Source organism: Physeter macrocephalus, unplaced genomic scaffold, assembly GCF_002837175.3.
Source record: "Physeter macrocephalus isolate SW-GA unplaced genomic scaffold, ASM283717v5 random_1269, whole genome shotgun sequence".
Classification (NCBI taxonomy): domain Eukaryota; kingdom Metazoa; phylum Chordata; class Mammalia; order Artiodactyla; family Physeteridae; genus Physeter; species Physeter macrocephalus.
Window position 1 is genome coordinate 1 of NW_021146419.1, and position 16112 is coordinate 16112.

Consider the following 16112-nt stretch of genomic DNA (forward strand, 5'->3'; position numbering starts at 1 on the left):
TCACAAAACTGAAAATACTGAGTGTCTGACCCTGTGAGGAAAACATGGTGAGTCCTGTCCTGCGCGTGTTTAGCCGTGTCGTTCTCACCACGGTCCTCGGACGTACAGATGAGGATACTGAGGGTCAGAGAGGCCCATGTCACACGGCGCTTGAGTGGCTGAGGCAGGATCTGAACTCAAGTTCACGCTCTCGTGGCTTCTGCCACGTGGTTCCTCCATGTTCCCAAGGGTGCGACTCCCAGAAGGGCGTCCTGGGGTCACAAAGGCAGACCCCTGAAGGCCAAGCGCGTGCCGGGGGCCGGGGCTGCCCCGAGCTGACCCCTCCCCCTCCCCCACAGTCGGGCGCCTCCAGCTTTGGCGAGAAGTTCTCCCGAGTCAAGTTCTCGCCGTCGCTCACGCTGTTTGGGGGCAAGCCCATGGAGGGCTGGATCGCGGTGACGGTCAGCGGCCTGGTCACCGTGTCCCTGCTCAAGCCCAGCGGGCAAGTGCTGACCTCGACGGAGAGCCTGTGCCGGCTGCGTGGCCGCGTGGCCCTGGCCGACATTGCCTTCACGGGTGGCGGCAACATCGTGGTGGCCACGGCAGACGGCAGCAGCGCATCCCCAGTGCAGTTCTACAAGGTGTGCGTGAGCGTCGTCAACGAGAAGTGCCGCATCGACACCGAGATCCTGCCCTCGCTCTTCATGCGCTGCACCACCGACCTCAACCGCCGGGACCGGCTCCCCGCCATCACCCACCTCAAGTTCCTGGCCCGAGACATGTCAGAGCAGGTGTGCCCGCCCGGCCACCCCGTGGTAGGACCGCTCGGGGCTAAACCCACGCGTGGGCAGGGCGGGTCCTTGCGGAGGCTCCAGGGCAGCATCGGTTCCGCCTTCTCCAGCTTCTAGAGGCTCTAGAGGCGCCGCACCCCTGGCTCGCGGCCCCTCCGCCATCCTCACAGCCAGCAGCGCAGCCTCTCCCGTCTGTCTCGGCCTCTGACCCTCCCGCCTCCCTCTTATAAGGACCCTGTGATGACGCTGGGGCCCCCGGTGAATCCAGGGTCATCCTCGTCTCAGGGGCCTCAACTTAACCCCACCTGCGAAGCCCCCTCTGCCACGTGAGGTGACACATCCACAGGTCCTGGGACCAGGACGGGGACATTTCTGGGGGCGAGGTTCAGCCAGCTGCACCGGGGTCCTCTCATAACCTTGCACTGATCAGCCCCCAGCTTCATGAAGTCCCAGTATGTTTCCCCGGCCCCCTCGCTTCCCGCCGGGGGTGCCTTGAGTGACCGCCTTCCCCAGGGGAGGCGGGATCATGGGGGGCAGGTGCGGTGCCGGCTGGATGTACCTGGGTCGGAATCCGCAGCGGCTGTGAGGCGGGCGCCGATGCGAGCCCCGCGGGGCAGCCAGAGGCCCGCGGAGGCCGAGGGGCTGGCCCCGGCCCTCACCGAGCCACGCGCCCGCAGGTGCTGCTGTGTGCGTCCAGCCAGACCAGCAGCGTGGTGGAGTGCTGGTCTCTGCGCAAGGAGGGGCTCCCCGTGAACAACATCTTCCAGCAGCTCTCACCCGCCGGTGAGTCCAGCTCCGGCTGGCCAGGGGCGCGCAGCCTCCCAGAACCTGGGGCCCTCTGGGAGCCCTAGGGTAGAGCGAGGCACGGGGGTGACCTGAGCGCGCCAAGAACGCGCCTGCCGCTCCCTTCCCTCCCTCTCTGTCCCTGCACCCACGCGGAGCCCCGAGTCCCCCACCAGGACTGGCCCCCGTCCTGACCCCTGTGTGGCTGGGAAGCCAGAAAAGTTACTTCTCTGGAAGCCAAGGGTGAACCTGTGGCCACACGGGGCGTGTTCCCGCTGATGGCAGCGCTATTGGCCCTGGAGTGGCCGAGCGGCCATGTCGAGAGGCCCCTTGAGGCTAGGTCTGCCCGCAGGTGGTTGCCTAAGCTGCTGCATGTGGCCTCGGAGGAATTAAATGTGAAGAAGGTCATGCTGCCTTTCCTGAGTGACCCCGTGGGGCAGCAGGGCCACAAGGGGTCCCAGCCCTTCCCTCGTCCCTCCTCTGTCCTGGTAGCTGTGGGCGCGGCCGTCAGGCGGGTCATGGCCCCCACGCACACCCTGGGACCTTGTCACAAGCGGGACCACATCTCACATGAAAGGGTCGTCACGCCCCGTCAGCGGGTAGAGCCTTGTTCTGATGCAGGTGTCCGAGTGCCGGCAGGGCCTGTGCTGAGCTCACCCACACCTCCTCCCCCCACCCCGCCCCTCATCGTAGCTTCGCACGGCCTGCGGGCTCTTGGATCTGCCTCTTCTTCTCCTACCTCCCTGCCTTTGCCTTAAGTGCCCCCCGCCAGCCCATCCTCCCCCTCAGGCCCCCGGTCTGCTATCCACCGTCCAGGTCATGCTCCAGGGGTTGGCCTGACTTGGGTGGACACGTGGGTCCAGGTGGACTCGGGCAAGCAGCTCAGCCTCTGACAGTGGCCGCTCCCCTCTGTAAGCTAGGAATGGCCGGGGCCGCCAGGCTGGGCGTGGGTGCCTGGCCTGCTCACCCTCCCTCCCTGGGCATCGCCGTAGCTGTCACTCTTACAGCCGTGCTCAGCGTCGTCCCTCTCTGGGCCTCGGTCTCCCTGTGGGATGATGTTTGCCAAGAGCCCCTTTGTGCTGGGCTGTCCAGGGAAGAGCTCTCAGGGCAGATGGGTAGAGGCGTGCTGTCACAGCCAGCTTTGCCGTGTCACACACCAGCCCCAAACTCTGGCTCAGAACCACAGCCCGGAGGGTGCTGGGCCAGGCCGCCTCCGCTGCTCCGTCCTGGTTCCGTGTGTCTGCCGTTGCCCCCGGGCAGCTGGGGTGCTGGCCACTGGCTGGGCGCCCGGGCTCACCTCAGTGTCACCTTGGAGCCTCTGTTCACATCACGCCCGCAGTGCCGGGGGCCAAGCCCAGATTGACGGGAACCACCCCACCCCTTGCTGGGGGGCTTCATCATCACACCGAGGGTGTGGGCGCAGTGAGGGGCCCGTCTTGGCCACCTGTCGGTCCAGCTTATGGGGAGAGCTGGGGTTCCACCCAGGACCTCTCAGGCCACAGAGACAGAACCCCGCGCAAGCCGGCCGAGTCGCTGGGGAGTTTTGGGGTCTGTGTGGTGGCAGGGTCGGGGGTGGGTTCCCCTTTTCAGCACGTCGGCTCCTTCGAGGGGACAAGGTGGAGCTGCCCCCGCCAGCTAACAGCCTCGTGGCCCAGGCGGGTGCCTCCACCTGTTCCCGTGAAGGCCCAGGACCGGATCCTTTGGGGTCCCCTGCCTCTCCCCCCCCAGTCACGTGAGCTCACTGGGTCTCCAGGAGGGGCAGGGTGCTGCGTCAGGTCCACCCTTGTGTTTGTCTTGTCTTCATTTTTTTTTTTTTTTGTATTTTATTTTTTTTTTTATACAGCAGGTTTTCATTATCTATTTAATATATGTTAGTGTATATATGTCAATCTCAACCTCTCAGTTCACTCCCCCACCCCCACTTCTTGTCTTCATTTTGTTGCTCTCTGTCCCCACCACCCCCTTTTAGTTGGTGACAAACAGCCCACGATTCTCAAATGGCGGATCCTGTCGGCCACCAATGACCTGGACCGCGTGTCCGCCGTGGCGCTGCCCAAGCTCCCCATCTCGCTCACCAACACTGACCTGAAGGTGGCCAGCGACACCCAGTTCTACCCCGGCCTCGGTATGGTGTCTCAGAGCCCCCGGGGGACGTGGGCGGCCCCTGAGCTTGGGCTTCCGTCACAGGGTCCCGGGAGCCTGGCCCCCGACCTCACGTCAGCCGCACTGGGGACGAGGGTGCCGCTTTCAGGACCTGATGGGCTCACAGGGCTGTGAGGCCACCGTCAAGCTGTGCTCTTTACCATGTAGAGGGCTGTTAGCAGTCCACAGGGGAGAGGCTGGGAACTTGGGGAGAACTTTCCACATAAGCTTCCCTCCCGTGCCCACCCCCATCCCCGTTGTAGTAGCTCAGGTGGCGATTCTGGCTTTGGGCCCCGGCGTCTGTGACCCTGGGTGAGTCAGGCTGGCCGTGTTGGTGCCGGCCCAGGGCAGCCCCCCAGCCCCCTGCTGTGGATTACGGGCTTTGGGTTCTAGGAGCCGCTGAGCTCACTGGCCTCCGTTCCGCCCCGGGGCCCTTTGTGTACATCAGGCCCAGGCCCTTTCCATCTGCTGTCCTCTCCGCCCGCCCCTCCCACTCGTCCCCCTGGAAGTCACCTGTTGCCTCACGTCGGCCAAACTTAGTGCCGGGCGCAGAGGAGCGGGGCAGAGGTGCCCAGACAGGGTGCAGCCTGCTCCACCGATTCGGGGGCCGATTAGCCAGGACTGGACCCCACTGGGGGGTGGTGCACCCCGGTGGCTCGGGGCTCACGCCGCTCCTTAGCACAGCCTCTGCTGGGCGTGGTGGCAGCCCCTTCCCGTCGTCCGGAGCTGGGTTCGGCCGCCTGACCCTACACGTGCCCCCAGGGCTGGCCCTGGCCTTCCATGACGGCAGCGTCCACATCGTGCACCGGCTCTCGCTGCAGACCATGGCCATCTTCTATAGCTCCGCAGCCCCCCGCTCCGTGGACGAGCCGGCTATCAAGCGCCCTCGGGCCACGGGCCCCGCCGTCCACTTCAAGGCCATGCAGCTCTCCTGGACTTCCCTGGCCCTCGTGGGCATCGACAACCACGGCAGGGTCAGTGCTGTCCCGGGGGGACCGAGGGTGAGGCGGGGTCCCCGTGCTGCTCTCTGTGGGGGGGCGGCCGTGCTCAGGAAGTGGGGGCCCTCAGGGTGCTGCTCCTGATGTCAGGGAGTCCTAGGCCCCCCGTGCGCGGCAGGTGCTCTGCGGGTCGGCCTCCTGGTTCCCAGGAGAACCTGTCCGTGGCCCGGCAGGAGGGCGGGCGGCCTCACAGCCACTCACACACTCACGCTTTGGCTTACACCCGCCCACGTGTTGGCACGCTCATTCACACGCTTGTACGCTCACACGTCACATTTGTCCCGCTGGCACGTTCGCACACGTGCACACGTTTGCGCGCTCACACCCGCGTGCGTGTGCCCCCCCCGCCCCCCGCAGTGCGCTCCTGCGCGTTGCTCTCGGGCACCCTGTGACTTCTGTTCCGGCCCTGTCCTCGGGGTCTCTGGGTGGTGGGTTGGGCTTCTCTGCAGCACGAGGTCTGTGTTCCCAGGGACTACACGGCCCCCGAGCGGACTTGCAGGCCCTGTCACCCGACAGGCACCCTGCCGGCTAGGAGGCCCTTCAGGCCCTATGTGGGAATCGCCACAGCTATGGAAACCTGGGGCTTGTGGCCCCCGTTCATGCCGCGTGGCTGGGCTGTGGCTCTGCAGCCCTCCCGTGTGACAGGCCGGCGGGGAGGCCTGGACCCCGCACCGGCTGTGCCCTCCCTGCCCCTAGCTGCCCCTCGGGCCCCGCCCCCTCACTCGCCGCCCTCTCCTCCGCAGCTGAGCATGTTGCGCATCTCGCCCTCCATGGGCCACTCGCTGGACGCGGGGCTGGCCCTGCGGCACCTGCTCTTCCTGCTGGAGTACTGCATGGTGACCGGCTACGACTGGTGGGACATCCTGCTGCACGTGCAGCCCAGCATGGTGCAGAGCCTGGTGGAGAAGCTGCATGAGGAGTATACGCGCCAGAAGGCCGAGCTGCAGCAGGTGCCCGCCCCCCTTGGCTGCTGCTTGGTCCCTCCGTCAGGGTCACCTGCAGGCCAGATGGCCCACCTCTCGCTGCCGCCTCAGCCCGGGAGTGCGTGGCTGTGGGCCTGACGCCACCTGCCTCTGGGTGGCTTTGGAGGCCTTTGCTTCTGCGATAAGAGCACTAAACGGGAATTTTACAGACGGGCGAGCCAGGGAGAGCTGATCGCTCAGACGCCATGGTGGCACGCCTGTAAAACCCAGAGCCCCCTGAGTTCAGTGGGGCAGCTGTAGGGGTCAGCGCTGCTAAGAATCTGAAGTTGTCCTCTGTGCCAGCCGTCGAGGAGAAAACAGGAAGGAGAGATCCCATTCCCATTAGCAGCCTGCTGAGATGTGAGAGTGCTGGGCCCGACCCGGGGAACAGCGCAGGACGGAGCTGGGTTCAGAGCCAGGGACGCCAGGAGTGATCAGATCTCGTTATCGGGCAGAGCCGCGTGCAAGCATTTTTTTTTTTTTTTTGGCCGCACCCCTCATGCCTTGGGGGATCTTAGTTCCCCCGCCAGGGACTGAACCTGGGCCCTCTGCAGTGAGAGCGCAGTCCTAACCACCGGACCACCAGGGGATTCCCTGTATGCAAGCATCTTTATGCTTTAAGTTCTCCAGTCATCCTGGGAGACAACAGGTTTCAGGAACTGTGGGGGGGGTAGAGCTGCATGTGTGGCCCCACCCACTTCATGCCAGGAGCGCCCCCAGTCGTGAGGTGTCCCAGGTGTGTCCCTCGGGCCCCTGGGGCACACGCGCCCGCAGGTTGAGACCCTGCCATCCTGTGAGGAAGGTCCTCCTACCTGGTTCCGCCACGAGGAGGGCAAGGCCCAGAGGGGGTTAGCGGCTTGCCCGGCTGGCCCAGCGCCTCGCTCTCCGCGGCCCCTCAGGTGCGTGCCCCGCCCACTCACACCCTCCGCCCCCCAGGTCCTCTCTACCCGGATCTTGGCCATGAAGGCCTCGCTCTGCAAGCTGTCGCCCTGCGCAGTGACCCGCGTGTGCGAGTACCACGCCAAGCTCTTCCTCATCGCCGCCAGTTCCACGCTCAAGTCGCTGCTGCGCCCGCACGTGCTCAACACGCCCGACAAGAGTCCCGGCGACCGGCTGACGGAGATCTGCGCCAAGATCACGGACGTCGGTGGGTCCTCCCCTGTCCTGCGGGCCGCCCTGGCTGCTGAGAACCCCTCGGCCGTCACGCACGTGTGGGGTGTTGGGGACACGCGGTGGGCGTTAACGGGAACAAAGATGATCCAGCCTGGGGATGGCGTCCCCAGGGGCACTGCCTGTGTGGAGGCCTGGAGGCCGGCGGGAGCTGCAGGGTGCCCGGCACAGGGGGTCCGAGGGGCAGGCAGAGCGATCTGAAGGCCAGTGGTGGACACCCAGAGCCCCTCCCTCCAACCCCGCCCTCCGGGGTCCCAGGCTTAGCCAGGCCGATCCCTCATTTGCTTGTTCATGACGATCCCTCATTTGCTTGTTCATGACGTTGGTGTCGGCCTATGGGGGTGGGCCCAGCTCACCGTGCGTGCTGATGGGCGCACTTGTGAGGTTCTGGCCGCCCCTGACTGCCTGTCCCCTCCCAGACATTGACAAGGTCATGATCAACCTCAAGACGGAGGAGTTCGTCCTGGACATGAACACGCTTCAGGCGCTGCAGCAGCTCCTGCAGTGGGTGGGCGACTTCGTGCTCTACCTGCTGGCTAGTCTGCCCAACCAGGTGCGCCTGCGCTCCTGCTTGGAAGCCCCACCCCCCCAGGAGCCCCACCCCTGGCCTTGTCCCCTGAAGCCCCACCTCCCTGACCCTGCCCCTCCCAGAAGACCCCTCCCGCCAGGACCTGCTGAGGTCCTAGGGTGCTGCACACGCTGAAGTAAGCAACCTGAGCCCTTCTCCCGATAGGGCTCCCCGCTGCGGCCGGGCCACAGCTTCCTGCGGGACGGCACGTCGCTGGGCATGCTGCGGGAGCTGATGGTCGTCATCCGCATCTGGGGCCTGCTGAAGCCCAGCTGCCTGCCTGTGTACACGGCCACCTCTGACACCCAGGACAGCATGTCCCTGCTCTTCCGCCTGCTCACCAAGCTCTGGATCTGCTGTAAGACACCCAGCTCTCTACTATCGTTCCGCCACCAAAATACAAGCCCTGGCCGAGTCCCCGCACCAGGATATAAGCTCCCACAGGTCAAACTGGCTCTGTCGTGGCCCCCACTGTTCCCCCAGCACCCAGCACAGGTCCAGGCAGAGTGTGTGTGCTCGTTTAACATCAGCCACTCTTAGGCACCTGTTTGTCTTGTGTCACCAGGTCGTGTGTTTCTGTGGCCAGGCTCTGTCCTTGTCGCATCCGTGATGCCAGGAGGGGCACCCGGTGTTCGCTGCATATTTTTTAAATGAATAAGTGGGTCCCCATTTTACAGAGGAGAGGACTGAGGCCCGAGAAGGGGAAGGAGCGTCCCAGGGCCACTCAGGAAGTCGGGGCAGGGCTGGGGCCTGTGCCTGGTGCTCTGTGAGCTCTGAGGAGGCCATGATGCCTCCTGGGTGGGCAGCACTCTGGGCAAGGCTGCTGAGCAAGATGTCCCCGTGGTCCCCTCCCCGCAGGCCGCGATGAGGGCCCCACGAGCGAGCCGGATGAGGCGCTCGTTGACGAGTGCTGCCTGCTGCCCAGCCAGCTGCTCATCCCCAGCCTGGACTGGCTGCCTGTCAGCGATGGCCTCGTCAGCCGCCTGCAGCCCAAGCAGCCCCTGCGTCTGCACTTCGGCAAGCCTCCCGCTCTGCCCGGCAGTGCCACCAGCTTGCAGCTGGACGGCCTCATCAGGTGCGTGCCCATCTCTGCCTCGGGGCCTTTGCACATGCTGTGGCCGCTGCTTCCTTCCAGCCTGACTTCAGTGCTGCTCCCGAGACTCCCCCATCTCCACCTTCTCTCCCCTCCTGGTCACTTCCCTCCATCCAGTCGCCTCAGCCTGTGCTGATCTGTGCCCTCGCTTGTCTGGGTGACATCATCCTCCCTCTGGTCTGTCACCGCCTGCCTGGAGGGCCCCACGTGGCTGACCTTGGTTACCTGGGCTCCAGCCCTTTCAGAGCTCAAGCTGACGCCCCAGTCCCCCACTGTAAATCGCACTGCAGCCTGGACTGCCTGGTGGGGCCCAAGGCCCCAGGGAATCAGAACCCTCTCAGGCAGACCTCCCAGGGCTTAGAGGTGACCTCAGGAGCTATTCTTTGGAATGTGTGGGGTCTGGACAGCCCACCCCTAATGAGTGAGCTCACGACTGCCCTGCAGTGCCCTGGGGTGGGGGTTTGTCCCCATTTAACAGACGAGGAAACTGAACCTCAGAGATGCGGTCAGGAGGCAGCCGGCCAGGACCCAAACCCAGCACCCCACGGGCCGCCTGCCTGAAATAGTGGTCGAGCGATGAATCCCCAAGCGGAGGTTCGCGTCCCAGCCTCCCCGGGAAGCGCTCTGGGCCTTGCTTCTCCACCTTCCGCACTTTCTTGCATGTCTCGCCGTGGGAGGAACAGCCTGATGAATCACAGCCTGATGAATCACACGGTGTGGTTTGTGCTTGGGTTTCAGAAAAAAACTTTACAGGGAGAGGTGGCTGGTCGCACAAGGGGTTTCACACTCTCAAGAAGTTTTCAAACGTGTGATACGAGCACAACAGGCCGACCCGCCCCAGCCCCAGGTCCTCTCTGGCGGGCTCTGGGCGCCAGGCTCTCAGACGTCGCGGCGGTTCTGGGCCGCCACCCCGACCCCGGGCCGGGGGTCTGTGGACGGAGGGCTTATAGAAGCCCCGCTTCCGGACTCTCCCGGTTCCCCGGCGAGTGTGCGTCACGCACGCTTTGCCTTTAGGAGATGGACCTGTGCTGGCGCGTGCGTGTGCGTGTGCGTGCGCGTGCGTGCGCGTGCGCGCGCGTACACCCCCGAGCCCCTCCCATGCCCTTCTCCGTCAGGGCGCCAGGCCAGCCCAAGATGGACCACCTGCGGAGGCTGCACCTGGGCGCCTACCCCACGGAGGCCTGCAAGGCCTGCACCAGGTGAGCGCTGCAGCAGACGCCGGGCCCACTCTGCCACCGGCGGTTTCCCGCCTGGGAACAGGGGTCCCGGAGTGCCTCCCTTGTGGGGCTGCCGAGCGGGTGCCCCAGGCGGTCTTCATAAAGGGCCTGGGTGGCCCAGCCGTGAGCGGCTGACCCGAGCCTGCCCTTGAGGGGCTCCCAGTGACCTGACAAGTGCAGACATGAAGGAGTGACTGCAGCAGTGCTGCGCTTTGCAAACGTGGCCCCGAGTGCTGCCAGATGACCCCAGGGTCACACCACTAGGGATGGACTGAGCCAGGACTCGGACCCACAACCCCTCCTCTGTCCACTGAGGGAGGTGAGGGGGTGGTATCTGAGGTGGGACGGAAGGATGTGGAGGAATTAGATCAGTGTGGGGGGAGTGGGGGCTGCAGGGAACAGCGTTCCTGGGGTGGAACAGCATGTGCAAGTGCCCTGTGGCCACCACCCAACCTTGCCTAGTGCCCCACCCTCCTGACTCTGCCCACAGGTGCGGCTGTGTCACCATGCTCAAGTCACCCAACAAGACCACGGCCGTCAAACAGTGGGAGCAGCGCTGGATCAAGAACTGCCTGTGTGGAGGGCTCTGGTGGCGGATGCCCCTCAGCTACCCCTGACTGCGCCCAGGCCCCTGTAAGTGGATTATTTTTCTTTTCTTTTTTTTTTTTCTTGTCTGGTGAATATGGTCTTTAATTATTCATTGCATAACTTTTCTAAAAATTCTGTTGTAGTTGATTTACAAGGTTGTTAGTTTCTGGTGTATAACAGTATATAAATTTATATATATACATATATGTATACATACACGTTCTTTTTCCTACTCTTTTCCGTTATGGTTTATGACAGGATATTGGATATAGTTCTCTGTGCTATACCATAGGACCTTGTCATTTATCTCTTTTATATGTAGCAATGTGTATCTTCTAATCCCACACTCCTAATTTATCCCTCTCTCCTTTGGTACCCATGAGTTTGTGTTCTATGTCTGAGTCTGTTTCTGTTTCGTAAATAAGTTCATTTGTGTCATATTTTAGATTTCATATGTAAATGATATCGTATGATATTTGACTTCACTTAGTATGATAATCTCTGGATCCATCCATGTTGTTGCAAATATCATTATTTCATTCTTTTTATGGCTGAATAATATTCTGTTGTGTGTATATGTGTGTGTGTGTATATAAACATATATATATATATATATATATATACATACGATATCTTCTTTATCTATTCATCTGTCGATGAACATTTAGATTGTTTCCATGTCTTGGTTATTGTGAATAGTGCTGCTGTGAACATCGAGGTGCATGTGTCTTTTTGAATTATAGTTTTGTCTGGACATTTGCCCAGGAATGGATCATATGGTAGTTCTATTTTTAGTTTTTTTGAGGAACTTCCATACTGTTTCCATAGTGGCTGCACCAATTTACATTCCCACCAACAGTGCAGGAGAGTTCGCTTTTCTCCACACCCCTTCCAGCATTTGTCATTTGTAGACTTTTTAATGATGGCCGTTCTGAGTGGTGTAAGGTGATACCTCGTTGTAGTTTTGATTTGCAGGTCTCTAATAATTAGCGATGTTGTGCATCTTTTCATGTGCCTGTCGGTCATCTGTATGTCTTCTCTGGAAAAATGTCTATTTAGATCTTCTGCCCATTTTTTGGAATGGGTTGTTTTTTTAATATTGAGTTGTATGAGCTTTGTGTTTTGGAAATTAAGCCCTTGTTGGTCGCATCGTTTGCAAATATTTTCTCTTATTCCGTAGGTTGTTTTCGTTTTGTTTATGGTTTCCTTTGCTGTGCAAAATGTCAGTGGATTCCCAATGGGTTTAAAGGAAAGGCATGCTGTCCCCTTGCTGGTCACAGAGCAGCCACGCACTCCAGACCTTCATTGGGTGTGTGAGACAATGCCACCCTTGAACTATGCTTTTGGGCCCTTATCAGCTGCGCCAGCACCTCTGTAACCGGCAGGGCAGGTGAGGACACGGCCTGAAGCCTCAAGTTGGCACCCTCGGCCCAGCGGGCCCTGCTCTTTCTTCCTCGGAGCCTACTGGCGGATCCGGGTGGAGGGCCTGGCCACATGGCCACCATAACAGGTGGTGACTGAGACAGGCCTGGGCCTGCCCTGAGGATCTCACTGCCCCGGGTAGAGCCACGGCTGTGTCCCGATCCCTGGGACCCCAGAGCGCAGTGACCGCCCTGGATTTCCCAGGTCCCACCTCAGAGGGTCCGGGACAGCTCAGGTCTCTGTCCTTCAGAACATCCCACATGAACCTGCAGGGTGTCTAGTGGCCACTGTCAGTGACACCAGCCCGGGCGTCTGCTTCGGGTTCCTCACCTGTACCTGTCACTGCTGAGCCCTCGCGACTGCCGTCTCTGACCTGGGCAGGCCCAGTAAACGTCCCCACTGGGTGGCTGGTGTCTTGTCGGTGCCCTGGGTGCCACCCGGCAGCCCCTTCGCCCCCGGAGCCTCCCTCCCCCTCCACAGGCATGTGGTTCTGCCCGTGTGTGCTGCTCTCCTGCTCTGTCAGCATTTATTGAGCACCTAGTGTCTGCCAGGCACAGGGGTCCCTGCGTGGGGGGAGCGGTGGGCTGGAGCGGGTGGGGGCTGCTCCCCGCCACCTGGGTCCTGCACACAGGAGTGTCTCTGTCTCTGCTTTCCCTCTGCATCCCTCCCCCTCTCCCGGGTTTCCTGAGCTCCTGCCGCCCCCAGGGGTCCTGCTTCGCCAGCAGCCGCTTCACCCATTATGCCTGGCTCCCCGCAGGCCCGGGCATGGCGCCTGCCTGTTAAGTGGTGATTGCTTCTCTTGTTTTCCTTCTGGAGGCGCAAGGGAGGGCAGGCCGGCCGGGTGCCCTGCTGAGGTCAACACGCGGCAGCGGTGTCTGTCGGGCTTTCAGGGGCTGGCAGCGCTCCAGGGGCCCCATTACCTGGGCCAGGGGCCGCTTCCCTGCTGGCCCGCCCACCTGCGGCAGCAGCACTTGGCGTCTAGGTCCTGCCGTCCGAGAGGTGCTTCTGCAGGGACTTGTGGGGACCCGGAGCTGCTGGCCGTGCCGGGAGGGGTGGAGACACCCTGCCTCGACTCACCTCCCGTGCTGCTGCCGCCGCCTTCTGTCCCCTTGGGGAAAGGGGACCCAGGGGGGCCTCCCTGGTCGAGGGGCATGTGGTCCACGTTCCTACATATTTTTTCTCAGCCTTTTACCCCATTTGACTATGTTTTTTTAAGCAACTTGTGTTTCTCAAGTCATTTGAAGTCTTTAAACCAGTTATTTGTCTTAGAAAAATGAACCTGTTTCTTGCACTCATGTTTCATCGGTTCAGGTTAAATTGTGGGCATTTACACCCCGGCCACCATCTTTGGACGCTCCCTGGAGGGTGGGTCCGCATCTCCTCCCCTTGGGTCTGGGGCTCACACCTGTTCCCACCTGTCCTGTGCAGGGGAAGTGGCCCCGGGTGACCCTGAGGCTGGCGGGAACCGACCTGGCTCCTGGGCCTCTATCCTGGAGCCTCCAGGCCTCTGGTCATCTAGGTGGTGGGACAGGGACACGCGCCCCAACCCCCACATCCTTGTGACCCCGACCCGCACAAGGTGAGCGCAGTGAGTGGCGAACGGGGATGACTCAGCGTCGCCGAGTTTGGGGCAGTTTGTTACACAGCAGCGGATAACCAGAACGCTCCGTGAACTGCTGTGACAAGACCACTGGGCATAAGTGGGCCCGGCTGTCCAGAAGCGTCGGTCTCATCTGGGGACCTTGCGGGGGGGGGGCACGTGCTGAGGGCCCTGCTGGAATGTTCCTCCAGGTTGGGAGGGGATTTGTGGGTGGGGATGTTCCCTTGCCCCCCATCCTGCCCCCACCATGTGTCCACACAGGTCCCCCCCGTGGGGTCAACAAGGGCAGGTGTTACTGTGACAGGAAGAGGCAGGTCAGTCCGTCGGGCTGCGTGTCCACTGTGCCCTCAGCCTCCTCAGAGCCAGGTCCACGGGTCCCAGGTGCAGGTGAGGAGGCCAAGGCCGCCATCCTCCAGAAGTAGAAGCGGGAAGCTGCCCTTGACTCCCCGTGGCAAGTGGGCTCCCGTCTGCAGTGGGGGGCACGGCCACATGGGCCACCCTCCCTGCACGCTCCCCTCCCCTGTGGCTCAGGGTTGTCCCCTCCCCCTCCCCCAGTATCTGTGGGGAGATTGCTAGAAGAGGCCCTGCAGGGTCACAGGGCTCTCAGATGGCTGTGTCACGGGGACTTCTGAGTTTTCATGTAAGTGCAGAAACCCCCCATGGGGTAGAAAGCATGGAGCCTGTGTCTCCTGCCTGGAGACCCACAGACCCCTCCCCCTCTGCCTGCCCCACCCACTCCATCTGGTCCTGCTCTGACCTCAGGGCCCCGGCTCACCAACACGGACGGCCTAGTCTGGTCTGTAGCCCCACTAGTGGTGCCAGGTAAGATGCAGAACGACAGTTAAATCTGAATTTCAGGTGAACAGTGAATACTTTTTTAGTCTAAATCTGTCCCAAATATTACATGAGATATAAAAAGTATTTGTTGTTTTCCTGAAATTCCCATGTAACTGGACATGCTGTATTTTTATTTGCTAAATCTGGTAGGTAATCCTACCATGCCACCTCCAAAGTGGATCATTTCAAGGCCACTTCCTGGTGTCATCGCTTCATTCAGAAAATACCTATGGGATGAATGAGTCTGTGACGGCGGAATGACCAGCAGTTATGTTTCCCTTTCCCTGCTCATTTAAATGTGAACAGCTTCTTAAATTCCACACGAAATTCCTGAGTATGCTGAGGAGAACCCCAGGCCTGTCTTCAGGATGACTCATGAGTTCCATCTTGTGCAATGGAATATTTGACCCGGTTCCTATGAGCAGGGCTGGGTCTCAGCTATGTCTACACACAGTAAGCACTCAGCAAGTGCTTCCATATGAATGAACGCTCCATAGCAGAAAAACAAAAACTGGCCATAGGTTCCAATTCCAACCCCTGGTGGGGCACACGACCACCTCTCAGACCCTCAGTCTCCTCGACCAAAGAGAGGTCAGAGACCCCCTTTGTGGACCAGGCTTAACACCTGGGGCCTAGTAGGTGCTGGGCTTCAGTGGCCCCTCGTCCAAATGGGAGAGAGGGCACAGGGCCTCAGGACCTGGGTTCTGCCCTGTCACCTCCCCAAAGGGTAAACAGACCCAGGAGGACAGTGAGTCCCCTGGGCCTCCAATCAGTGGATCTGCTCTGGGGCAGCAGTCAGCTTCGCTCAGTGAACCGCGCAGCACCTGGGGATGGCCTATGAACGCAGGCCCTGAGGCTCTGCGCTTATTTCCAGGCTTTGCTCGGGAGCTTGTGTGTGACCTCAGGAACTTCTGTGTAACGTCAGGAGAGTCGCACTGCCTCTCTGAGCCTGTTTTCCCATTTGGGACACGGGTCCTAAGAACACAACTTCTCTGTGTACCTAGATCTCAGCCCAGAGCAGGGTCTTGCACACAGCAGGCCCTCACTTTCTGCTCGGGAAGCAAGGACCAAGGGGACACCCACCCCCACTCGTGCCCCTCCCTGGGTCTCCGGGCGTCTCTCCAATTTCCAGGGGAGAGTGAGGGCGCCACCGCGTGGCCGAGTCGTGAAGCGACTCCTGGCAGCTCCAGCCCGTCTTGAAGGGCGTGGGGTCTCCGGACTTTTGTCCCCGAAGATCCCTACGCCAGGCACGCCGTCTCTCAGCCTTTGGGTCACCTCCTGGCACCGCATTACCAGGACGCTGCCGCCCCCCTCAGTCTGGCTCGCCTCCATTCGCTCCCTCACGCAGCGTGCAATCTGTAAAGGCGGACCGGGTGCAGGAGTGGATGACTTTATTGCTCGGGCCCCCGTGACCGCCGCCCCTCAGGTCCTCCTCAGGCAGCTGAGCCCTCAGCCATCACTCCGTCGATCCAGGCCACGTAGCTCGCCAAGCGCGTGTAGATGCCAGGCTTCTTGTGGTTGCCACAAACACGTGAGCCCGAGGTGACCACCCCCTCGGCCACGCCGCCGCACACCAGCGGGCCTCCAGAGTCACCCTGCAAGGGAGCGATGTCATGAGGTCCGGTGCAGGGCCGTCGCAGGCGTCCGGTCCGGCTCCACCGGCGCCTGCTGCAATTCCCCTCAGCCCGCCGGTCCCAACAGTTCCCTTGCTCGTCAATCTCAGGCCCCGCCCACCAAGGCCCCATGTCCTCCGGCTTTCGGCTCCGCCCCTCTCCAGGCTCCACTTCGCACTCCGTCCCACGGAAGTGGAGCAGCCCCCTCCTCCGACCCTGCCCCACTCCTGGCCCTCTCCAAGCACGGGCCCCAACTCGTCCGCACCCTCTTCCAGATCCCACCTCTCCTCCCAACCCTGCCTAGACCTCAGGCCAGCCACGCCCACACAGTCTGTGTCATTGACCCTAC

At 61.5% G+C, this 16112-nt stretch overlaps 2 protein-coding genes across 2 annotated transcripts in view; one reads left to right on the plus strand and one right to left on the minus strand.

The window, feature by feature from the left end:
- The first annotated feature begins 44 nt into the window (after positions 1-44).
- On the plus strand, positions 45-11603 carry LOC102993685 (mediator of RNA polymerase II transcription subunit 16). Its single transcript, XM_028486634.2, has 12 exons — positions 45-794; positions 1448-1553; positions 3523-3678; positions 4458-4669; positions 5437-5643; positions 6592-6802; positions 7245-7378; positions 7559-7751; positions 8252-8468; positions 9602-9685; positions 10194-10336; positions 11472-11603. The coding sequence occupies exons 1-11, from the start codon at positions 45-47 to the stop codon at positions 10318-10320; spliced, it is 2397 nt and encodes a 798-aa protein (XP_028342435.1). The 3' UTR covers positions 10321-10336; positions 11472-11603.
- A 3921-nt stretch (positions 11604-15524) lies between these two features.
- CFD (complement factor D) overlaps positions 15525-16112 on the minus strand; it is a 2627-nt gene continuing 2039 nt past the window's right edge. The window contains exon 5 of the mRNA XM_007130147.4: positions 15525-15745. Within this exon, the coding sequence (XP_007130209.1) occupies positions 15584-15745 (162 nt within the window). The 3' untranslated portion in view covers positions 15525-15583. The remainder of the gene's footprint in view (positions 15746-16112) is intronic.